This window comes from Anas platyrhynchos, chromosome 2 (assembly GCF_047663525.1).
Source record: "Anas platyrhynchos isolate ZD024472 breed Pekin duck chromosome 2, IASCAAS_PekinDuck_T2T, whole genome shotgun sequence".
Classification (NCBI taxonomy): Eukaryota; Metazoa; Chordata; class Aves; order Anseriformes; family Anatidae; genus Anas; species Anas platyrhynchos.
In genome coordinates, this window is record NC_092588.1 from 46230886 (window position 1) to 46256412 (window position 25527).

Sequence of the window (25527 nt, forward strand, 5' to 3'; positions counted from 1 at the left end):
TTAAACACAGTAGAGTGCTGAGTGCTGAACTCTCTTGAGTGTTTATTAAAAATCCGTAATAAATACGGGACATTGGTCTTTTGTAAGTTAGTTAATGTGCAGTAAGTATTTTGAAACTGATTTTTCACTTCTTGGAGTGATTTTTCATGTTTGTACTTTTTAGCACTATAAAGTTTCAACATCCCACTAAATGTTTCTGTTAATGGGTTTGCCTTCATCAGGTTGCTTGTGCTCCACAAATCCATAACAACTGTGATTCCAAAGAGCATCCCATAGCACTGAGTGCTGTTAATGATTCTCTGCTTGAAATGGTGGAAAGCCAAGGAGCAGTGGGATGGAGAGAAGTGCAGGTGCGAGTCGTTATCCAAAGAGTGTACTGTTTGCCTGCAAGAGAAGGTTTCAGAAGCCAGATCCAAGGAAACAAGCCTGTCTGTGCAACACCCATGGTAAATCCAGATCCACTAAATGTTAGGTAAGTAATAAGACTCATGGGAGCTTTCCTGGTGAGCCTGTAATGTATGAGAAACCACAGAGGAGAGAGTTTTGAATTGTCATTCATAGTCCTCAGCTTTCAGGAGTGTGCACATTTGGCAAGGTGCAGGTTTCTTGACAGTCACAGGGCATTCTTTTAATAGGTGTAGCATGAAATAGAAGTAATGCTGCCCAGAGGAGGGAAGGATCTGTCCGTAGTTCATGGGTTGCGTCAAAAGATCAAAGGAAGATTGAAAATGAATTAATGTGAAGCAGTGATGATCATGGACATCCTATATGCTTTCTTGAGATTCACACAATAGCTGTTACATGAACCACTTCTATTTAACCTATCCCTGTCTCCTGTATGCTCTACTGTAAATTAGGCTCCTGGAGCGGTCTTTTGGAACAGAAGAGAGATACAGGAAGAGATGGTAAAATGAAAGGCTTTTTTAAAATGGGGATTTTTTGCAGATGTTGCTGGAGAAACATAGGCATACATGTGCAAACTGCCATTGTGAAGCCACAGAAAAATACTCCTGGTGACTTCTGGAAATCTGGAGGTCACAGCAGTTCAACTACTCTGTAGTAAAAAGTGATCTGGTGTCAAAACATTAACACCAATGCAGAAATCTTATACGGAAAGCCCACAGAGCATACAGCTTTAGGCCAATGTTCGTAGTGTCTTCTATTTTAATCTTTGCGTCCTGATGCTGATCCCCTTTCAGTGTAGGGAATCAAAACCGGGCCCTTGTTTTCTTCAGTACAAAAGATTTGCCGGGCACAGTTTTCCCTTCTGCTCAGAACCAAACTTCCTTTTATGATCGTCAAGGTTTCAGACCAAAGACTGATTTCCAAGCCTTTCTCAGCAACTGTATCTAAGATGGCTGTGTCTATTATTAAATTTCCTTCCTTCAGGTTTTGCACTAACTCTAGGTTTCTGATGGGTTAAAATTCTGTAAGACAGATGCATTCAATTTTGTTTTAACTGAGGAAGTTTATTAAAGCAAGCTAGAGTGGCAGAGCTTATGTTAAGCTTCTAAGAACAGTCTTTCAGGGCATTAGGAGATCTCCCTCCCTGCAGAGTTTAGGACCTGAATGGAGATGTACAATTAGTTTAAAAGATCCCATTGAGAACTCACCAGATGTAGTTAGGAATAGATTTTGAAGAACTTCAAAGCTTTGAAGAATTTCAGTTCCTATAAGCTACCCCGCAGATGGTGGTAATACCATGCTTGCAGGTCCCTTTTGATTTTTTGAAATACTGGAATTCTCCCAAATTCTTGCTACCTTGTAAGCCACTGTATAATTTACAGCACTCATTCCTCATTCCAGGAGGAATTTAGGAAGATTCCTCTCTCCTAAAATACATGCTCAGTCGTCCCTCACAGAAAAGTAATTGTCAATAGCCTTGATCCTAATATTTTGTAAAAGCTCATTTACATATAATATATTGCACTTAATTTGCATTATTTTTAGAAAGTAATTGGTGCATCTTGTTGTGTGAAGTCATTGCTTTATATTTAAGTCGTTCTTGCTACTGCACATACTAAAAGCAAACAAAAAAGTGAGAAGCAAAGAACTTTTATCAGCCCCACATCAATCTGTGATTTTGATTTTCTTTATGTAGATTTTCTTCCAGAGGGCTACATGTGATCCAAAGTCAGTTGGCAGTCTCTTATTTGAGCTGATTTTTTGATGCCGTCAATTCTAGCACAGTTCCAGTAATAGATCTCCGTAATTACTTTTCAACTTCCAATGCAAAATATACTGAACTTGCTCACAGTTTCAGGTAGTTAACCTGCCTGAGTCCACACCCTTCACAGGAATGGGGTGAAACAAAACAGAAATCTCAGATTGCACTTATGCCAAACTTGAATTTGAAATAAAATGAAAACGAGAGCCCTTGCTCACGAGTTCATGCTGTAGCTGGGTATTCCCACGTGCAGTTGTTAACTGGCCTCTTGGAAGTTCCTCAAATTTCGTAGGTGTTCCAGTTCAAAGAAGAGCTTGGTGGCTGTCATTCACAGCTATCAGACTTGTCTTTTGGATCCAGGTAACCTGAAGAGAGAAATCAACCCCCTTCCTCTTTTGAAAGGGGGAGAATAAACACTTCTTTTAAAGAGTGAAGCATGAGGTACACCTCACATTGCTTTATCAGCTGCTATTTTCATGGCTGATAAGCATCCACATGAGACCTTTCTCCTCTATCAGAAATGTCTGTCTGTCACCTGATAGTGAGCTAAAGGGTCCAACGCCCTCTGGCAGTCCTTTGAACCAACTGATGGCCCATTCTTTTTGTAAAGAAAACCTTCTTTTTCTTCCTCCTGAACTTCTTTTTACATAGTAAAACTGCCATGAAAGCAGCGTTTGTATTTTACAAGGCCAGATGGATTAGATAGTTCATTGTTTTGTAAACAACAGTTTCTAATTAAATATCAAGGTAGGTGAGTAGTTACTTGATTTGCATTGTAGGCTGTTCTATTGTATATCTTCTCTTGCAGCACTCCTCTATAACTTGAAAACTGTTGCTACAGGGAGCAAAGAAAACACAGATGAATATAGGCATGCAATGAAATGTAGACTAGGGAAAGCGGTGTTTCTAGAAAAAGTCTGGCAAATTATGGGAGAAACCTATGCTTTCGGTGTTCAAACCGATTCATTGAATTGCTTAAAACTCAGAGTAAAGCAGAAATCCTGGTAGTGCCATATACAAATCTAGCTGTTGTCATTCGTAAAGATAAATTTATAGGATACTGCCTCTTAATGATGGGCAAAAGGGGTAGTAAGCCTTCAAGTCAGACATTAAATAAGCACTGTGGTGAGACTTTAAGTCTGTTCAGCTGAAGTATCTCAGCATTTTCATAGGACACAGAAACCATTACAGAGACTGAGAAGTTCTCTGCCTTCTGTCATACTTAAATTGTTCTCACATTCCCCTTGTTGAATCATTTGCTTTCCCCCCCAGTAATTAGCTGTTCTCGCAAATGGACTTTTCATGCTTAAGGACTTTTAGGGGGGGAGGAAGAAAATATGACTTGCTGTGACTGTCTGCCCCTATCCAGCATTCCTGGCATACTTTTTGCTGCTTTTTTTCCCTTCTGATGAGAGAGATACTTTTACAAATGATACATCACATATTTGTCTAAAACCGATTATTTTGACTTTCTGAGAACGGCCTGACTGCGTACACGAATCCCAGGGAGAATCCTGTCAACCTGAGGAGCTTTCTGGCGTTGAGGTGTCTGACTCACTGTGTCGGCCTTGTACTTTGTGTTCCTGGGATAAAGCAGTGTATAATTTGGATTTTGCTCTTAGCCAGTGTCTGTTTGTTTTGAGTGGGCCACGTGAGTTCAGTAAAAAATAGAGCTGGTCAGTTTTATTCCTTAAAGGACAGGGATCATTGTGTGATAGTTGGTGAAGCTAAAATAGATGCATTTTTAGGACTAGGAGGCAGTCAGACTGGTCAGAGCACTCACAAGGTTTGGGTTAGGAAGCTGGACAGAAAAGGGTGTTGTCTAGTGAGAAGGAAAAGCTAAGCGCTTCTAAAATAAAACAATGCTAGCTATAGCTGTGAATCCAGATTTTAAAGTCTTTGTGGGTGAGTAAAGACATTTTCCACTCGCTTCTCTTGGCATATGTCTTGACCTACTTCCCACCTGAATGGTAGCACCCTAGCCTACAATGAGTTTCTATTCCAAGAACAAAAGAAAGACAATGCATTTAGTTTAAAAAATAATGTAAACAGCCTCTATCCACTACCCATCAATAATTCTTTCAGTTTTACTCTATATTTTGTTTTCAATTTGCCGGATCTCAGAGAAACAGAAAGGCCAGCTACTGTGCAAGCAGGACCCTTGGGGAGCAAAATATGTAGAAGAGCCAAGCATTTGTTTGAGTGGCTGAAAGAAACAGAAGTGTGGGGAAAGTAACATTTCTCTTTTTGAGTGGAAACATTGCAGTCAGTTGCTGGGATTCATTATATGCTCTAGCAAGTTGTTGCAAGTTCCTATGTAGTCTGTTCCTATGTAATTCTGTTTAAAACTGCCTTATTGGCAAAGTGTAATACTGTAAAACTAACTCGTTTCAAAGTTGGATTTCCTTTTTCCTCTGTTCATCTAATGATCTTCGCTGTTTATCATAACACAAGTGTAGGCAGTGCGTTAACCTGTCTGGCAGCATGCACAACTAAAAGTTGAGCATCAAGTGCTGCAACTAGCATTTCAAGGAGGGAGACCATATTGGAAAGCCACCCTTCTGGGATGGAAAACTTAGCTGAAATTTTGTAAAGCACACTTAAGGCTTCCACTTTTTTTTTTTTTTTTCTTTTTTTTTAATTTGAAAAGAGCCCAGATTGGAAAGGACTGTCATGAAAGATCCATGTTCACAGATGCTAACATCTGTCAGAGTGTTTTTTGTGGCTGACTTAAATCTGTTTACAGCATTCCATTTGTTGTTTTTTTTTTTTGTCCCTTTTTTTTTCCCTCAAGAAAACATTTTAAATGGAATGGTCATAAATGCAAATTTTTTTAAAATTACATTATGTTTCTGGGATGTGATTTTTCAAGTGGGAAATAAACAGGAAATAGGTAACTGAAGTGCAGTAGAGAGTACTCCATAAGCTAGAAGTTTTCTCTGATTTCCCCTTTTCAGATCCTTCTCAGAAGTGAAGATGTTCTTTTAATACTCTTGCAAAGTAGTCTAATTGCTACTTGACAGGCTTGTAATAGTTCTGGTAACAGCTGTGGTTCAAGGTCTAGTAACCTGTTTTTGCTTTGAAGTTTTTTTTTCTGTTCTGTTTTTTGTTTGTTTGTTTAAGCATGGTTAAGACTCCCTGACACTTGGATTATTCCCTCTTTCCTCCACCCTGCTCTTTTTGTAATTCTCAAACTAGAGCCACCAAAGCAGAGAGTGAAGACAAAAGACTGTTGGAAAAACAACGCTGGTATCAAGGTGTCTTGCTGAGACATCAACCTGTATTGTATGTTTAACACTGTGGGTTCCCTGTGCTGTTGCCCAGATAGCCCTGAAAGTCTGTTTTCCCTGCTGCAGATGGATAGATGGAACTTGGGCTTCTTCCAGTGCCACTGTAGTACAACAATTTGTTAATTTGACATTGCCGTTTATTTTTCAGCGCTAAATATTTACATAATCTTATTCTGTCCAAGGGCAAGGTGAAAGCACTGTTATCTGATACACTCTGTACAAAGGAAAAAAAAAAGAAAAAAAAGGGACCCTCCCCAACACATACCACAGTTTTCTAGCACTGCACTGGGAATCAGCGATAATTTTCCATTATTCTAAAATATGTCAGGGCAGTGGTAAAGTTGCTGAAAAGAGTCTCAAGAAGGCAGTAGCCAGTAGGGACCACCAGTGTGATGCAGATTCAGTCTCTTCAGAAAGTGAATGGGCAGGAAGAGCAATCGACTGTCAGATGGCCAATGAAAGCTGTGTGCATGCTCCTCTATCCATCTAGCAAAATGAAGACACTGGTTGCTAGTTTCTGACTCCTTCATAATCAAGTGCTTAGGCTGTTCAGTAAAATGTCCATGTGTTCACAGAGGACTGAACCCTCCCCTTCCCATCAAAGAGTCTTTTGTTGGCCAAGAAGGAGGAGTAGCTCTACTTAATGATGTATTCCTCATGGGAGAGAAATTGCAGAGATATGTAAATAATAGAGAGACAGATAAATAGAGTGGATGCATCATTATGCAGAGTTGCATTTTCACTGCTGCATACCTTGTCTCCATACCTTTTCACTCCTCCTGCATCTGATTGCATACAGGGCTTCAGAAAGCTGGGGAGACTTTATTGTACCTGAGCACCCCATTTTCTGCTGCTGGCTGTTTTATGGCCGAACCCACGTAACCAACCATTTTGGAGGGAATGTGTAACTGGGGGCAATGGGAAGAGCGATGTCCTCCATATGCTATCCTACAGTGGAGACCAGCTTAGGGAGTAGAAAGTGAACAATTTGAAAAGGTAATTTTCCAGCCCCACAGCCACAATCAGGGTATGTGCTGTTGTACATTGTCTGGTTTAAACCAGGAATAGTAATTTTCCAGCACCTGTTATTTGTCAAGAATTATTCTAAGATGGCCTACGTAAAAGGTATGGAATCTTTCCCTTGTTTTTGACCTTTCTTCCCCTTGAATTTTTGTATCTCTGAGAGTTATGCAGTTGACAGAACTGAGTGCAGAAATCATCCACGTGTGTTTTACACCCCTACCTTTCACTGAATACATGACTTCAGTCCTGACTGGGAGGAAGTGTTAAAGTCATGCTGGAGCTCTCCAAAACTTTTATAAAAGCCAGATTGTGTCTCTGGAATTTGTTTTCCTGCTACCATGGTACAGAAGGCAAGAGCCATGAGCAGTGATAAATGTTAAAAATACCTAGATGGACACATGTTGAGCTAACAGTTGAAAAAGAAATCTAAACCACCCAAATATTGCATGTAATTTCTGTGCAACTTGGGCACATAAGCACTCTTTATGCACAAACTTAAGTACTTGTATAGATCAGTGAGTGTGCAAAGAAATACCAGCATAGATTTAACATAACAGCACATTTCGGAAAAGGAAGACTCTTAGGAATAATTTTTTGTCATCATCTTTGAAAAAGCTTCAATTTGGATATAAAAAAAATGGATGTTCCTTGGAAAGGTGTTTACGAACGTAATTGTACTCTTTTGGAAAGAAGGAGGTATCTTGTCCCAAGGATGACAGAGCTAGGAATACATTCTCCAGTGTGGTTTTGAAATCATAGGCACACAATTCAGAAAAGAAAGACTTTGAAAGGGCTGAATATTACTGGGACACAGGCCTGTACATCTGTATCATAAGCTTTTATGCACTTTTAATTTATCAAATACAAAAAAATAAAGTTCTTCAGAGGTGACCATCTTAATTCTGTCAGTAAGCTTTGTGGTTTAAAACTGGGATGTGTTTATAAATGTTGGAAACACTTAAGTTTTATCTCACGTGCCAGTCTATTTCAGGTTGTGACTGGCTGCAATGCCTGCTATTCTTGTTCCATTCCTCAGCCAGAGAAAAGTCGGCAGTGTCACACTGGGTAGGGATCCGTACAAACTGCACTGAAATGTTCCAGCTTGCTGCAGTTAATACATCATCTCTGTCTTTTGCTACAGAGAGCTTTGCAAAGTCTGGAGAACATACTCCTCAAATGAGAAGAGTTATGAGCCTGGGATGAATTTGTGATGTAAAGGCTTGAATGGAATGGTGCTTAAGAGATTGTTATTTTTGTAATTGTCATCCTATAGTAACTGGAAAAAAAAAAAAAAAAGATTCACCTGATACAAACTGCCTGGTACATATCTGAGAAGGTTTTGTAACTCATTGAATTCAGATACTTGATTTGAGGCCCCTGTTTGGCTGCAGTGTGAGATCCTCTGGACAAGTTGCTATAGAAGTGGTTAAGGCTGGAACTCAATGCAAAATATATTTCAGAGACGTTTTACACGTAAATGGGCTGAGAATGATATTATGAAGTTGCAAAGTGTAATTCTTAGTCATGCTTGCAGTGTTTCATTCAGTATCATGTGATACCAGGATTTTGTATACATATTTTAAAAACTGTTGCTCTGTATGAGTGGTTTGGTTTCCAGCTCCAGTACATTTACTTTTGGTGGTATGCCAGGCACTGAGAAGGCTCTCACAGCAGCAGTTCCAGCTCCTGCCCTTCTGGAGGTGCTAATCTGACCCATCAGGCAGTGACCAGAAGCCTACTGTCAATGGCTTTGTGCAGCTGCTTCCTCCAGTTCAGAGGCGTTTGCTGATCCGTGTGACTAGAGATGCAGGGGCTGCGTCTGAAGCTGACTTCATAGAGCCACCTGAACGTGGGGTGAGGATATCAATTGCTCCCCGTAGCCTTTCTTGCAGCTGCAGCTGTGGACAGAAGGAGGCAAAGGTGGAAATGAAAGCAGCAGGCAGTTTCTCCCCGTTTCCATGCTTGGTCCTCTGCTCAGGAAGTTATCCTCTGAATTTCATGTATGCACAAGTGTAGAGAGCAGGTAGGAGCAAAGTTGCAGTGCAAGATGCAGTGGAATCCCTACAGCTTTTCTATTTCCCATATATTTGTGCTGCAATTTTGCACTGGGACCTTGTGCTGTCACTGCATGATCTTGTCTCGTCTTCTCCTGTACCGAGAAAGATGGCTTTAAGGAAATTATTATGAAAGTATGAAGTGATTTGATATTTTTCAGTGGTTTCTCAAGTAGTTTAGACCAAGGACAACTACTTCTGAGTGCCAGCCTGACAGCTGGGGGACAGTCCCTTCCACAGCTGTGCAGTTGTGGTCCCAATCCAGTACCTGCTAAAGGAACTCCACCAGCAAGGAGACGCTCACTTCCATTCGAGTAAACTACCAGGGGAACAGCAAAGGACACAGTGTTAGTGGGATGGATTAGAGATAAGAGATGGTGTTGGACTTGCGGTTTCACTGAGAGATGGGAAAAGTAGTTGGGGTCGTGAAATGAGAGTCCCAGGCAAGGAGTAAAAGGTGGGTAGTTGGAGATGGAAATAATGCACGGAGTTGAGGCCCTCATATGGGAAATGTGAGAGTGGTCATAAGTTTATTGAGATATCATTTGTGTGAGTTACCTTTCTTTCTGCCCATTCATTTCCGTTGAGCCTACGTAGTTCCTGCTGTGAATTACCTCTCTGAGGCAGCAAGTTTCCCCCTTGTTGAACTCAAATACGATCTAGTCACAACAGTTACAGATGTTTTTGTCTTTGTCCTACAATGACGGGTTTATGTATTTTCCCCTGCCTCTGAACAAATGCCAGAATTTGTAAGTTCCGCTTGACATGAGGAAAAATGTGCAAGGAAATTAATTTGATTGGAACAAGTTATGTCACACCTTCAATATACAGCTATAAACTGATCTTATTAACACAAATAGGTAGTGAAAGAACTTGGTAACAAAAACATTCAGCACCTAATCTTTGCAAAAGTATATATTTTATTCTTCGATATTTTCTATTTAATTCTAAGTTCGTATTTCCTTTGCAAGGGAGCTGAACCCTGCCAAAGTGTCTTGCTACAGCCTGGGCTGCTTAGTAATTATTAAGAATATCTGTGGTAGGAGCTCATCTATATATATTGTGATGGTCCTGTGTATCTGACTCAGCATCCACATTTGGACTGCCAGGGGTTGGGAGAGAATTGTAACAGTAATATGCTGAGAAAACAGCCATTTAAAGTTGGGAAATTTGGCAGCTGTCAGACTGTTTTCACTTCAACAGTGGAAGTGGGGAAGAACTCTGCTACGGTTAACAGAGTGTCGTGGATTTGAAAGAAGTGACTTGGAAATCAGGATATACACACTGAGGAGGGAGAGATGTCAAAGCCAAATTTTTAAACGCTTCCAAAAGTTTACACCATGTCAGATAGCGTGTTTGTTACATCTGTATGTTAGATTTAGGAAACTCCTGCATGGATAAATAGATCTGTTCTAACTTGAGTGTGATCTCTGTCAAGTTGTTAAATCTGTGGAAGCTAGATTTGGAGGCGACCCATGTGGTTAGACTTGCTGTTTGGGTAATACAAGTCAGAGGAAATAAAGAAATTATGCATGGGACAAAATCACAAGAACGAGGAATTATGATTTTGGAAATAGCATTTGCTTTTTTAAATGTAATTTTGCATGTCTTTAGGGTGAGGAATACAAAATTTCCTGTTCAGCCTTGTATGTAAATTAATTTTTAAAAATTAAAAAGAAATAAAGCTGTGATTCTTACTTGGTGGGACTTGTGAAGCTAAATTTTTAAGATACCTGCTATTTCGAAACGCGAAATAAATCTGAAAAAAAAAAAAAAAAAAAAAATGAAAATACACATACTGAAGTGCATAGGAGCTGAAAAAGCAGTTGTTTTCAGGACAAAATTAACCATTTTAAAATAGCACATAAACAGTCCGAGAACAAGAATGTATGTGCAGCCTGGCTGGATACAAATTTCTGAGCATTGTAGCGCTCTGTTATCCTGATGTTTCTGTCTAAATTTGTAAACCCAGAGCTGCATGCATCCTCTTTCCCATTAACCAGGAATAGATGTCTTTTCCTTTTCAGTGTATACACTTGATAAATCTGAGTCTATTTCTGCGATTCGCTTTTATATTTGGCACGACACGAATCGTGCGTTAAGTTTCGAGAGCGCAGGGGGCTCTAACGCCTGCGTATGTCACGGCAAGCAGTGTTTGTTCGAACGAAACGCCTAGCAACGTTACAGCAAAGCCAAGCGATAGACAGGAAGAATCAGACCGTGTTCAGCTCCAGCGCAGCCTGACGTTCGCATGTCCGTAGGTCAGTTCCCCGGTTAATGGATATTTCCTTCCCTTTTTCGAGCCGTCACCAGAAGCCGGTGGCTCTGGGTGGAGGGCGGACTCGCTGGGTGAACCAGGCGGCCCCGCTGGTTCGTCTCCCCCCCTGCAGCCCCCATGCTCAGTGTGTGTGTCTCTCTCTGCACACGCTGTTCAGTAAACAAACTTTGGAGAACCAGAGCGAGCTGGTTCGGAGCAGCCAGTTCATTCACACAGACGGCTTGGAAAGTGATGCCTTTGCGCAGCCTTGACGTCCGGGCTGAGGGAAGCGGAGAAGTTAGTATTTATGTTTTCATTAATGCTTTTTATAGCCGTGAGCCAGCTGTAGCTAGTTAACGTTAGCCTAGGACATCTATTAGCATGCAGACCTCTTACGCAGGATAAAGGGCTTCTGATGGAAACAGAGTTGTTACTCATGGTACTCACGGCCGTGTGTTTACATGAAGGCTGTTTGTGCTGACATAGGATATATATTAGAACAGCATGCACCTTCTTAATGAGCAAACCCTCCAGGATTCAAGGGGATTTTATGCTAAAACTTTTAGCATAGCAAATCATAAGATTTGCATCTTTAAATGGCTCGCTTAAAAGCTATTATTTTTATAATAATGTTTTATAACTACACAGCCACAGAAAGTATTTTCTGTTTAGCTTTTAGGATGAGCTGGGAATAAGCAATATTCCAGCAAGTCCCGAATACACCAGTTTGGACTGCTAATTTTTTTGCTATGAATGATGTAAGCGGCTGGCAGCATCATAGGATGAATTAGACCTAAGGGTCCAGAAGAATTGATGGCTCAGCTATCCTTCTCTGGTTTCCCCCAGTTTTTGCACTTTTTTTTTTTTTTTTTGAGGATAGTCAGAAGGCTGTTTAAAAATAAATAACAAAAGCAGCTGCAAAACAGAGAATGAGGAAGGGACAAGAAATGCTGGTTTTAGAGCTCCATTATGGCAAGTGCCATGGCCTCTGGTGTGTGATTCCAAGCAATTCCAGCAACTCTGCGTGTTCAGGCAGCAGCAGAGGCACCTAAAGAACTACAAAACTTTGTTTATCCTCTGTTTTGCATTTCTGTATAGGGTGGAGAACGAGCATATTGCTTTCTTACAGGTAATTTAGTCACTTTCATAGTTAAAGCTTTGGAACTACAACAGTTTAAGGACTGGCCTCATTCAGGGTTTCTTCTCCTAAGGAAGGAAGGTAGGATTGTTCTCAAGACCATTATTGCTATTCCTCTTCACAGGTCTTTTGCCACTACTTTGCAGTGTGTTTTACAGATACAAAAGAAGATGGTTAGGTCATCCTGAAATGCTCTCAGCACGAATTTCATTCTTCTTATCTTTATCACTATCCTACTGATTGTTAGTAGTGAACTCTTTGAGACCAGGGGATTACAAAACGTTCATTGTAAATAACTTTAGCCTCCCTTATTCATCCTAGCCTTCTCACAAGAAAGTTGATTACATCAGCCATCATCATCGTCAAAATTATACTTTTTGGTTCACAAAGAGAAGCTTTATAATGCTATTTTTTTTTCATCTGCATGACATACTTGTACGTGAAACTGCTGAGTAGCTCCAGATGCCAATGTCAACTCACATAGTTGAACTATAGTCAGTTACCAAGACAAAAAATCAGGTTATCTCCCAAAATTGAATCACTTCTAATCTCCTGTTCAGATAAATTTCCTCCACCCATCCATTTAGGTACACCACCCTTAATGATCCACTTGAAAAGAATGCCACAAGCTCTGGAAGGCCTGTGAGGCCGTGGAAGTGCAGCTCATGAATTATGTGTGTTCAGTGCCTACAGCTGTACCCTCGAAGTACAGGTGGGAACCCCTCATATCAGCAGCATCTAGATTTTCCTACAGAGCATGTTCTGTGATCTGGCTCAGTATTACCTTCACAAATATGGGTCAAAGCTCAGTTCATCCTGATTTCTATGTCGGATAGTCTTATGAAGGCCAAAAGAATCATTTGCTTGCTCAGGCAAAGTAGGGCTTTGATGTACTCACACTCTTCCTTCTAATGCAAACCGACAAAATTCTACTGGAATGTTTTGCACTATTCAGTAAATCTGCTGGAGACATTTGTTCATTGACATATGATAGAAAACATTTTTGTTCATATTTACTGTTCTTCTCAGCGCTTCATAAGCTGTTTTTATTATGTACATTGAAATGACGTATGTGGTGTCATCATGTGCTGGCCCTTGGGGTTGTTTTGAATTGATTGTTCAGCCATTCAGGGTCCTTTCTCATTTGTTCCTTATGCTCTTGTGACTGGAACTAAAACCTCTGTGCAAGAACTTGCTTGGAGGAATCTAGGGAATTAGGAAAAGCAGTTTTATCCAACAGTTTTCTCACAAAAATTGCTGGGACAGTATAATTTGTGCTGCTAGCTTTGAATATTGTGGACATAAATCAGTATATTAGATACCTTATCACAGGATTATGTAGATTAATAAGCAATCTCTTTTTCCTCCAAACATATGGCAATGATGGTTTTAGTGTTTTCTGAACGTCTGTGCTTCTGTGACATCTGATTTGATACAGATACATTTAACATAGCCATATGTGGACTGACCAATCCCTTCCCTTAGGCAGTTGTCTCTTCTCTTTAATTTAAAGGTCTTGATAATTCTTCGAGGATGCAAGCACCATGTGTTTGGAAATAAGGAGACTAGAATCATTAAGGTTGGAAAAGACCTCTGAGGCTGAGATCATCTGGTCCAACCATCACCCCACCACCAATGTCACCCACTAAACCACGTCCCTAAGCACCACGTCCAACCTTTCCTTGAACACCCCCAGGGATGGTGACTCCACCACCTCCCTGGGCAACCCGTCCCAATGCCTGACTGCTCTTCCTGAGAAGAAATGTCTCCTCATGTCCAACCTGAACCTTCCCTGGCACAACTTGAGGCCATTGCCTCTAATCCTATCACTGATTATCTGCGAGAGGCCAACCCCCAGTTCCCCCCACCTTCCTTTCAGGCAGTTGTAGAGAGCAATAAGGTCTCTCCCTAGTCTCCTCTTCCCCAGACTAAACACCCCCAGCTCCCTCAGCCTCTCCTCACAGGACTGGTGCTCCAGGCCCTTCACCAGCTTCATAGCCCTTCTCCGGACATGTTCTAGGGCCTCGATGTCCTTGTACTGAGGGGCCTAAAACTGAACACAGCACTCGAGGTGCGGCCTTACCAGAGCCAAGTACAGAGGGACGATCACCTCCCTGCTCCTGCTGGCTGCACCATTCCTGACACAAGCCAGGATGCTGTTGGCCCTGATGTAGTACCTGCTTATGGCACGGATTTTCACACTCAAATTCTGTGATAATGTAAGATAGTACATAAATATACCCTGAAACCAAACTAAATCTCTTTGACCAAGCCTGGCAGGATTTTTACCCCTGACTTTCTGGTGGCTAAACTAAGGGAAGGGTCTTTTTCTTCTGTGTTCTTTCCATAGTATCCTAATGAGGCACATGATGCGGGAGGCGTGGATAGGAGAGAGATAAAGCTACAATTCCTGTCATCAGGTGGTATTAGGTTGACAACTACTAATTTTATCTAATCTATTCACATATACCTTGCTCCTTGTGCTGAGTAATTGCCAGAAAACTCCCTTCTCTTGGCCCCTTTGCAAAACAGCTCACAGCTCGATGCAACTTCTCCCTCCCTCTCTCTTTATACGTATACGTATGTATATATGTTATCTTAGTATTTTTCAGATCTCAGAAATAATCATGTTACCTGCTTAAGAAAAGTGAATCAGTTTTCTTGGAATACAGATGTACAAATGAAATGGAAGCTGAAGAAGGGATCCTTAATGAAATATTGGAATCGGAGACTTTGTTGATGCATTAAAGAAAGCCATCCATAAACACTACAACATTAATAAAGATAAGAGGCAGTAGAATAAATTAACACTGATTTCTGTAGATTATTTACTGGATCCATTGTTCTCCCCCATACTCCTTTATTTGTCTCAGTCATCTGTTAAAATTTCTGTTAACACTAAGGCACATGAGCAGTCCAGGCAAACTGCTGCATGTCTCATGTGCCTGAACCTGATTAAGGTTTCTAGACATTTCATTGCTAATTAACATCTGTACATTATGGCAGAAGAGAACAAAAATCTCCATTATTATTCATGTGGAGCCATTTACCAATAATAGTTTTTCCTTTCTACTATTTGGAAACACTGAGCTGTATTTTGTCTTCCAGACTCATCTTAAATGATGATGGTCTCTGCTAGAATCTGAGCTATGGTGCCAGTAAACCAACTGTCTCTTCAGTTGTGAACTGTGAAATATTCAAACTACCTCTTTTTTTCATCAATTATCAATGACCTTTATCTACCAGCTTCTTCCACAAGTCAAGTCCAGTTTTTCCAAGCCTTCATGTTCAAAATCTAAAAATTCCAATGTTTTGTTCCCAGCAGTATATCACCTAGCTTATTTGAGTGTGTTCTTGCAATTAGTCAAACTCGCAGGTTTTCTTCATTTCATGGAGAAAGTGGTGGCTGACCAGGCTTTTCTAAATAGGAAAGGAGAAGAAAGGAAGGTAAGACTGGAGGAGTGTTCCCACACTGAGCACTGTAGATCAAGGTTGAATGTACAGAAAAGTGTTGAAATCTTGGGAGAAGCTGCAGGCAGTGAGTTTGATGGTCTTGTTGGGCAGCTTCCTGTGGGAGCTGACAGGATGGTAACATGTGAAAGATGGGGTAGGGTCAATTCTTTTAATGAGCAAAGTTCTCACCAACACTGTAAGACACCAGCTTGTGTCTGCTTGTGCCTCCAGCTTGTGCCTCCAGTAGAGTGGGGAAACAATTAAATAAATAAATAAAAATGCAAAGCAAGGCATTTTTATTATGAAATGATGACAGTTCTGATTTTCAACATAACGATTTGTCCTGAGAATTCAGAGCCTTCCACTTATACCCCACCATACCCCAGCTTCATTGCCCAGCAGTGGTCAACTGGGAAAAATGCGGAGAATTGTGGTTTCCATCTTTGCTGCAGGCTTACAGACATGCAGAATGCACAGGGAAATTAATGCAAAATATCTAGGGCACACATTTAAACTATGCTAATTTCCCACAGTAAAATTCTTTTATGATGTACATCTGAAGGGTGTTCTAGTTCAGCTCAGGGTTAGTGCAGTGAAGTTGTTCAGCAGTAGTTTTCCCATTTTTTTTCCCCACTAAATGCTTCTTGAGTTACCTTCCATCTTCTAGTGTTGGTCTAGGGACTAAGAGATCTCCATCCTTATAGCAGCAGGGTTCGCACTTGTTATCACAGACTTGTTGCCAGTCCCTCCATTTCTGAGAGGCAGGAGAGAGGGAAGACCAGGGGAGTGTGCCTGTGGGGGAGGCAAGGATGCTGTAAGGGAGTGGGATGGGCAGGATGGGGGAATGTGGCCCCTCGGGAGAGGGCTGGGCGTACACACATTCAGGGAAAGGGAGCCCAGAGAACATGTGGCTCCTGCTGTTGCTGAATCCCATCCTGCCAATTCTCCATGGAGGCCTCTATATGGGTTCAGTAGCTCCTGGCAGCCAAGGGCTCTCTGTGTTGCTCATTTGTCCTTTGGCTAGAGCCTACTAAGCACAATTCCATCAACAGCTTATCACATGCTCTGCTCTTCCCCCTGAGGCTCTCCCATAGCACATGCCCTTTCTCCTTTCCCCCACTTTGTATTCTGCTAAATTTGTGACCTGCTGTTTCAGAACACCCTACAGTTTGCTTCCTTTTAACCATATGTAAGTGCATTCCCTTCCCAAAGAACTATTGTTTAAATTTATTTTTTTTTAGAAGACCTGATAATTAAGGTGATTATAAAATAGCTAGAGGGAGGATTAATTAGAGTTACATCACTGGGACCATGCAATATCTCAGCAAAGATGAGTTCAGCTCAAAACAAAGTGTATTTGCAAGCAAGTGTAGTGTTAGTGAGCTGAAAGCAACCCCTGCCTGTAGGTAGTCTGATATTTTCCACTATAAAAAAATCTTCTGACCTTTTATTTGCAAAGCTCTTTCAACTCCATTGTTTGCTATAGACTTTTGATGTTCAAAGGGGAATGCCCTCAAGGTAGGAAAATGCCTTGTTTTCTTTGGCAGCAAGTACAGCTGGCTCTACCATGGAAACAGTTGGGGTTGGAAAGGGAGAAGGGGCAGGGAGATAAGAGGCAGACTTTCCTCCTTCGACCCAAGAGGTTCATGCTACCTGAGGCAGGCAATATGTCAAGATGAGAGACAGCTGAAGTAAAAGCTCTTCCCAAACCATCCTCCAAATGAGGGGATAGATCACGTTGGTGCTATTCCCTCTGTCAGGGCATCACATAATGCTTCCCAAATGTGTAAAGCAGAAGCTTGGATGACACTTACATATAATCAGAGCCAGAGCTAACAGCTTTCCACTCTTATCTTATACTGGAGCTCAGATACCCCTAATTTGAATGGTAACACTGTGTTCAAGCTATAGACCTTGCTAGTAAAAATATATATTCTTTAACCATGTTGAGAAGCACAGGTTCAAAATACTCAAAAGAAATGTAATACCAGACTTCCCATAGAGTGAAATTTAAGGATATAAAAGAAACTGACTGTCACGTGTTGGTTTCAGAGTACTTGACTTCGCCACCTTCAGATTCCTAGTGCAGGAAGGCTTAGGAAGTTTTATGTATATTTGCCCAGTGGATAAAAGAAAACACAAATGGTTGTGAGTGTGTCTTATGTATTATTCATACATGTGTCTATAACAACTGTGTGCTTATTCTTGCTAGACCCACGTTTTCTATCAGAGCAGCACAGCCTGTTGCAGGTCTGATTCTTGGATCGGTTTTCTTATGCTTTGTCAGACACTGATTTCTGTTCTTAAAGCACAAACTTGAGTTTTCTTTATTAGTTTGCAGTCAGCATAACGTTTATCCATGAACGTTGAAGTTTTATCTTTCTCCTCAGTTCAGTGTTATACAATAGAAAGTGGGATGTGTATTGCTAAACAGTCACAATTGTTTGCAGAATTGATGTGGCATGTAAAACAAATAACTGCACATACAAACAGTACTGGTGCTCACAGCTATTTCCCTTGCATACGCAAATAAGGGATTTACACACTTGTAAGGTCATATTTTGCTTACCTAAATGATCTTATCTCCTTGCACCCTGTGTAGTGTGGTATTCCAAACATTATGGGGAACAAAAAAAAAAAAGTCAACACTGTATATGAATCTTTTTGGCACATGGCATACAATATATGCCATTTACAGAGCATGTGGAATATAGCAAAATAGTGATTAAAATTTTATTCATGAATTTTTATTTATTTTGACTGTTCCATGTCTAGAGCAGTCTGTTCATTTGGGGTGAATGATTTTTTTTTCCTGAACAAGTGAACTGAGTTGCACTAAGGAGCTGCTTCTCTGAAAGGAGCTGAAAGATTAAAAAGAATGCAAGAAAATAGTATTGGAGGAGTGAAGAGAGTCAAAGGATGTGCAGCAACATGGGGCCACTTTTTGGGGAGTTCTGCTAGAACTGAAATCCTGTAGCACTCACCCAGGCTTTTCCAAAAGGTGAGAGCAGAGTATTGTCTGCAGAAGGTAAGGTTGGGACCAGCATCTCCTGTTCATCCCTTGTAGAAAAATCATAGAGGACTTCCTAGTTCTTGGGTCTGAAACAATCATAGAATCATAGAATCATAGAATATCCTGAGTTGGAAGGGACCCTTAAGTATCATCAAGTCCAACTCTTGACACCGCACAGGTCTACCCAAAAGTTCAGACCATGGAAAAGTATATTAACACATACAAGAAAAGTATGTGTTAATTTGGGGGAGTGGAAAAGGGAGGAGGGGAAGAAGATGTGGGAAAAGAAGAGGAGGAGATTAACTTTTTTTCTTTTCTTCTTTTTTTAATTGTGGTCTGAAAGGTGTGCCTAGGATTAATTGATGGGGATAGGGTTAAGTGGTAATTGAGTAACAATTTATTCATCAGATAATCACTAATTCTAACCTGATAATAAGAGAGGGAGGAGAAACTGTGTGTTTAAACATGCATGGCTTGTTGAGAGCAACCATCTATTACTTTGTGGGGCCAGGGGCAGGAGAGCTACACTTCCATTGCAGTTTTGCTCTGTTTGGCAAGGTTTGGCTGTCAGACCCCACTATAGCAGTCTTTCATGGTGGATTGACCAAAGTTTTGACCTTGCTTCCTTCTTGTCCCCTCATCTACTCACTCAGAAGTTGTTAGTGCATTCATTGCTCATTTCTGTGAGTTGTTGGGATTTCCTCGCTTTAAAAAAACATCTGTCCATGTTATTCTTTTAAGTTGATGCAAACCGCTGACCAACTATGAGTAACAAAAGTAAAAAGCCATGAATAGCTGAAGGAACCCTCTTTTAATTAAAAGAACATATTTAAGCTTCGTATACATGTGTTATGAGAGAACGGGAGAGAAATGTGAAGTGACCCCTGTATGAAGCTTGAGTAATACTTCCCCTCATTAAAACAGAAAACTCAAACCCTTCATTGTGCAGGGCTTTTAAACTCAAAAGCGTTCATTACGTTGTCAGGGTCTTTTCTTTCTTCATCTTTCCATCTCTTGTAATTCTGCTAACAATCCTCAGTGCTACTCCCAGAGTGACAAAATACAAGAATCAGGTAATTGCATTAAGGAAACACTAAAAAAATACAATATTATAATTCAATTTTTCCTGCCATAAAGACTTACAGCTGCCTTCTTGCTTTCAGCTACCATAATAATAGCAACAGTAAGCATTTCTGGTGGTATTTAAAGCTGTCTGGTGAATGTTTTTAACGGGTGAAGAAAAATTTTGGTTTGCTATTAGCTTGTTTCATGCCATGAGAATAGTCTGGGGTTGGCTATTTAAATAGTCTAGCTTAGATGCTGAGGAAAGATGTTGCTAGTCAAATACTTGAAGTGCCAACTCATTTCACGCTGTAAATAAATAAGGAATTTTTAACTAGCCTACTTTTATTTAGGTCCAGATTATCATTTCATATGTTGCTTGACAGTCTAAAAAACACCGAACAATAGGCTATACGTACTTTTAAAAGGCGTGGCAATCAGGTAGGATTATCCTTTTCACCATGTCATACTATCTTGATGTTTTGTTAGGTCATTTTAACCTTTTATTGTTTCCTAGAAAAAAATACAGTAAGCAACATGCAAATAAACTTTGCATTTTTAAAAAAGATTTCATGTTGGATATATTATAAATACATTAGTCAACAGTTCTGAAATCTCCAGTAAAAAGTGAGATGCCATCATTTTATCGTCCATCAGTAAAAATCTGCAATTATTCCACCAAAAATTTTGAGCAGGTAAGATTGCTGTTTAAATTCACATGCCACATCCTTGCAGTTACATATGACTATCAGCTAATTAATACTCCCAGTTTACCTAGAACAAGAGGCAGTAGTTTGACTAGTAAAACAGTCAAACAATAATGGTGCTTGAGGCTTCCTGAGAAGGACTAGTCATTTAGCATAGCTCAATTTCCAGGAAAAAGTAGCTTCTTTTCTTCCTGCTTGTTCTGTTTTTGAATCGTCTTGTCTTCTCCACCACTGCCAAGCTGTATGACATTTTAACACATAATTTTGGTGGCACACGGTGTTATGAAACTAATATATATATGTACATATATTTGTCTGCTCTTTAAGAAGTTAAATCTTTGGCATGTGGTTCCTTTAGACATCTGAGGAGCAAGATGTGCTTTATTGTTATTGACTTACTGCCTTCTTGTGCTATGGCACTGTCATGGTGGTACCACTAAAAGTCTTCTAGATGTTTGCCTAACATTTCAGGAAAACATGCACCCTAGGTTTCGCTATATTGACTGCACCTCAGAATTATTCTTGAGCTACGCTGGGGAGTCCATGGGGAAACTGCATCAAGCGTTGGAAGTACCAATAAAACCTTGACCTTTCTACAGTCATAGCAAAATGCTGAGAAGGTTTCAGATCTTTGCATCCTGACTGGAAGGAGCTACCAGGATGCTCTCAGAGATTCACTCATCTACTGCAAACTCTTTTGACTTCAGTTTTAACAAGTAAAGGGGAACAGGAGAGGAACGCCCTTCCTAGGGAGCCAGGGAAGAGATTCTTTGGAAATCATTTGCTACTGAGGAAAGCGATGTACTCTTTGGTGTGTCCATGCTCTTTTCTTGTACCCATCAGTCTGCCTCTATTTCATTAATAGCTGAAAATCACATACAGCTTGAAGCACAGCAGGGATGGCGTGCATGTGTCTGAATTTTCAGTAGAGCAAGTATGTGTCTTATTTTGGTCAAAGGAGGAACAGAGCTTTGATATCCGTGATCTGCAGCCAGGCCAGCATGTTCCTGCTTGTACAGTGAGGGTAGGACTCTGCTCTCAGCACACGGAGATCAAGACACATCTGATATATGTTCTTAGGCTTTCCTGTAGACGTCTCAAACTCAGACAAATGAGCAAGCTGGAGCGCTGAGAGCTACAGCCAGGAGAAAAACGCGTATTCTGCCTTTCCTTGGAGTCATGCATTTTGTCCTCTTCAGCCTCAGACCCATCTGTGCGATGACATCTCTCACCGGGGTGAATAAGCAATGTTTTCTATTTGCTTAAAATTCTGAAATCATCTGCAAGCAGAACATGTTTCATATTTAGTGAGAAGCTCTTCAGAGAGGCTTCATCTTTCAAGAGTCTTTTAGAATAAGGACATTTAAAACATTGTGTCATAAACTGAATTGCAACAAACAGCTCTCAAAGGCTACTGGAGTTCAGAGAGAGGTTTGGGAAGTGACCAGTAGTTATGTGTTACATCAGGTGTTGTAATAAGTATCATTACCCTTGTAAGTATTTTCACTTCCTCTCTAATGTTAAATACAAGTGCAAGTGCACAAAGAGCCCAAATAATTGCTATTATCTCCATATAATGGACAAGGCTACTTAGTAGCCATATTCACGTATGCATAATGCTGTCCCTAGCTGAAAATAAACATAGCATGTTCCTTAATGAGCATAGTTCATTAGGGAGAACAAAGGAGGGAAATCAGCCTTCCAGTAATAAAAGCTCCAAGAAAGCAGGGTAGATACCTCGCTTGCCTTGCTGAATTTTAATAGTTAAAGACCACCGTTAGCATTGTGTTGAGGTTTTGTTTTTGTTTTTGCCTCCCACCTTTGTGAAAGGAAATATTTAATAATTTTTTCCCATAAATGTTTACCCGTAGCTCTCCCGAATTAAGAATGTCTCACTCTGCAGGAATGTGAACTAAAAACCAAATAAAGCTTTTAGGCTTCACAACACAGTCATTCGTGCCAATGCTCTGGCCTATGCTTAATGATGACCCAGAGTCTGACAATTTAGATCCATTTGGTTCTTTAAAAACAACAAACATGACTTTTTTTTTTTTCGTTTTAAATCAGCAAGAAAGATGTTACTGACGTAGTCAATAATTCATGATTATAAAATGTTAACATGGATTGTATTTTGCTTAATATGGGAAAAACAAACAAACAAACAAACAAACCTTTAGCTGTCCCTATTTCTTGCAAGTACGAAGTAATAAACTAAAGGAAATGTTTTCTGCAACTGTCTCATTTACCAGCTGATCTGCCTCAGTCTGAGCAAATGAGATATTGGGAGTTATGTTCATTTGAATACAATAATTTTTCACTCTGGTATACGTCAACAGTTGCAGATATCACTAGAGGGATTTATAAATAAAATAGAAAGTCAGTAAAGCAGACCATTAAATAGCATCCCCACTTCAAATTTTAAGTATGTTGAACAAAGTCACTTCCCTCTCCCCACCTTTCATCCTGGTGAGCTGTCCTGCTGCTCCTGATGTGCCAGGATGCCCATTCAGTTGAGTTAGAACAGCTGCTTGTGATGCTAAGTCAGCAAGCTGATGCAAAGGAAAAATAACTTTATTTTTTCCTTCTGTGATTCGTTTGTTAAAGCTGGGTCAGTTCCCTGAACTGTTTTGCTGTGCTACCTCAACCGGTTTTGCACAGGTATGAAGGAGGAGGGAGGACAGTGTCCTACAGCTTAGGAGTGGGGAATGAAACTGGTTGGATATCTTCATCTGGCATCTCCACTGAATCCTTAATGACATGAAACTGCTTTTTAGTTTGTGGATGCTGAACGTTGATATTCCCTAGTCTGCAGACTTGATATGGATATATTTATATTTGTGTGTATGTGTATATATTTATATCTACATGTGCATATGGAAGAAATTAGTTGAAATCTTGCTGTTCTTGCAGAGCACATAAAGTAAGAATTTTACAGTTTGACAGAAAAAATACTTGAGTGGAAACGATTTCAAGTCACAGTTCAGAAGACAACGTTACAGGAAACACAAATGTTCTTGAAATCTACAGAGCACTCAGAAGCACGTCATGAGAAGCTCAGCATTTTCCTAGTTGAATCTGGTCATTAAGAAGTTTAGTTTGTGGGGAAGTGTAGGTGGAGATGTTAATATTTCTTTCATTACTCAACTACAAATTTAAAAACAACGTAAAAAGCTTGTCGTGTCCTGAGATTGCCTATCTTAAGTTTCTGTCCAAAACTGCTTTTAATATCACAAATGTTGTACAAAACAAGTCAAACATGGAAGGTAAATTTGTGTAGGTAGACCAAGTATTCTGACCTTAAGCTTTGAAAATTCTGGTTTCTGTTTTCTTTGGATGGTTTTACTTAAGATTTACACAGCCTTTTGTCATCAGAGATAATAGATGTCTATTTCTTTTCACATGGCATTATTCTGTGTCTTAACCCATGTATTGCAAACTGGCCTCATCCCAGTCTCGGTGTATTTTGACTTGATTCTACAGAGGTGTTGGAAAGAACTGGAAAAGACAATGGAAAGGCATTCCTTGCCTTCCCTTGCTGGCATTGTTTTCTGTCTGGAAAATTTCTGGCTAAGATCTAATGAAGTGCAAGGCCAGAGTGGAAGTTTCTTACTGTATCTTAACATGCTGCTGCAGTACTGAAAGATAACATTCTTCCTTTCTGTGACAGTCACTTTGTAAGCAGCCGTGATAAGATTTCAAGACATTTTTGTGTGATGTGTAAATACATGGTACTTTATCTCTGCCTGGTGTAGGCTTCACATAAATTGTTTTGAAATCTCTGTTTACATGATACAAGTTACATGAGAGTTGGAACTGCAAGATGTATTTCTGTAGTGGAACCATCTCTCTACCTGTATACCAGTGTACAAAATACAGAAAACTCGTTGTGGTTAAAGCTTGTTGTGGTTAATTCTGGAGAAATTAGTGATGGTCCACTGGTGATGCACAGCTTTGTTGGCTACCCAGTAACCAGTCTTGTATAATTTTTTGTAAACCTCAATTTACCATGTCTAAATTCTCCAGCTGGGTCATAAACTTGTAAAGCTGTGCATTGCCAGAAATGTTATGTGATGAGATACTTAAAATACACGCCAAAGGATTTGTAGCAAATTTTATTTGGGGTATTTTAAAGTATCAACAGTAACCTTTGCTGTCTCTGGAGACTTCATTGCCACTGAATGTGAAGTAAATAAGTAAAGAACATCTCTGAGATTCTCATGTAAATACGATTAATTACAGTATTAATTATTTGTCCCAAATTGTGCAGTTTGGTCCCTTTTTGCACAGTGGACAGGACAAATGAATTGCAGTCCACTGATGCTTTCTTTCTCTTCCACTTTAATATTTGTTAGTTCAGCCTGTAGGTGAGAAAACTAGCCAGGGGTGCACAGGATCCCTTCCCTCTTACTCCATCTCACCCACTGTGATGCTGAAATCAAGCAACCCGTTCCACAACTGCAAATACCCGAAGTTTGAACCACTTTATGACTCTTACACAGTGGTCAGGGTTAGGCAATCTTCTCAGGCAACCTTAATTAACTGAGTTAGTGGAGCAAGAAGAACAGTGTGATAATTATCATAATCCTGATATTTAACAGTTATAACACCAGCTTCCATTCCTGTGCTTCCAAACCTGAATAACTAACACCTCATAAGCCTTGTTGAAGTAGATGAATTGTCAGCATTCTTCCAGTAGACAAAAATAGAGGAGAATATTTCTCTCCGGCATCTGACACAGCTGTTTGGTTACCGAGGTTTATAAGCACTGATGCTGGAGAAGTTAACCATAGTCCCAAGGTAAATCTCTACTGATTCTTTAGGATTTCTGCTTCTCTGTTGCTGACTTGAGCATGTAGAACAGAAATATCTTTCATTCAGGTTCTTCTCCTACCCTGCCCTGCATAATCTTTTGTTAACTGATGTACTTTAGCAAGAAACCAGTATTGCTCACTAAGGAAATGCAACTGACTTCTACAAAACATTCTTGCCACTTCATTAATTAGATGTTGTTAATATAGCTGTATTTACAAAGTTGATGTGTCCCAGCTCCTACCACTTAATATCATAATAATCATTAAAAATCATAAAATAAAGCATACAAAGAAAAGACTGTTTACATAAGGGCTGCAATACATTAACATCCCAGCTGTGGGATTAAAACTGATGTCCACACTGGAATGAAAAAATGACAAATAGCGGGAATCTTTCATTGATAGCTAATGTTGAAATTTAGGGGTCAGTGCATACGCAGAGGTCAGTATATGCAGCACTGAAAAACATGTGACAAGCTGGGGAGAAAAGAGGAAATGGATGGGAGAGAAAAGAGAGAGTTACGAATGCAAATTGCACAAGTGTAGAATGAA

The 25527-nt window shown here is 40.1% G+C and overlaps 1 protein-coding gene and 1 long non-coding RNA gene across 6 annotated transcripts in view; one reads left to right on the forward strand and one right to left on the reverse strand.

The window, feature by feature from the left end:
- The window catches only part of SPIDR (scaffold protein involved in DNA repair), a 202200-nt gene that overhangs the window by 133384 nt on the left and 43289 nt on the right, over positions 1 to 25527 (forward strand). For all 5 annotated transcript variants that reach the window (XR_011807529.1, XM_027452105.3, XM_072034679.1 and 2 more), the window contains exon 10: positions 222 to 472. Coding sequence is in view for 4 of the 5 variants with exons in the window: in XM_027452105.3 (XP_027307906.3) it covers positions 222 to 472 (251 nt within the window). In the remaining variant the exon portion in view is untranslated. The remainder of the gene's footprint in view (positions 1 to 221; positions 473 to 25527) is intronic.
- LOC113842848 (uncharacterized) lies at positions 8799 to 11087 on the reverse strand. Its single transcript, XR_003495665.3, has 2 exons — positions 10754 to 11087; positions 8799 to 10293 (listed from the first exon to the last, which is right to left on the reverse strand). It is a non-coding gene; the product is annotated as an uncharacterized lncRNA (long non-coding RNA).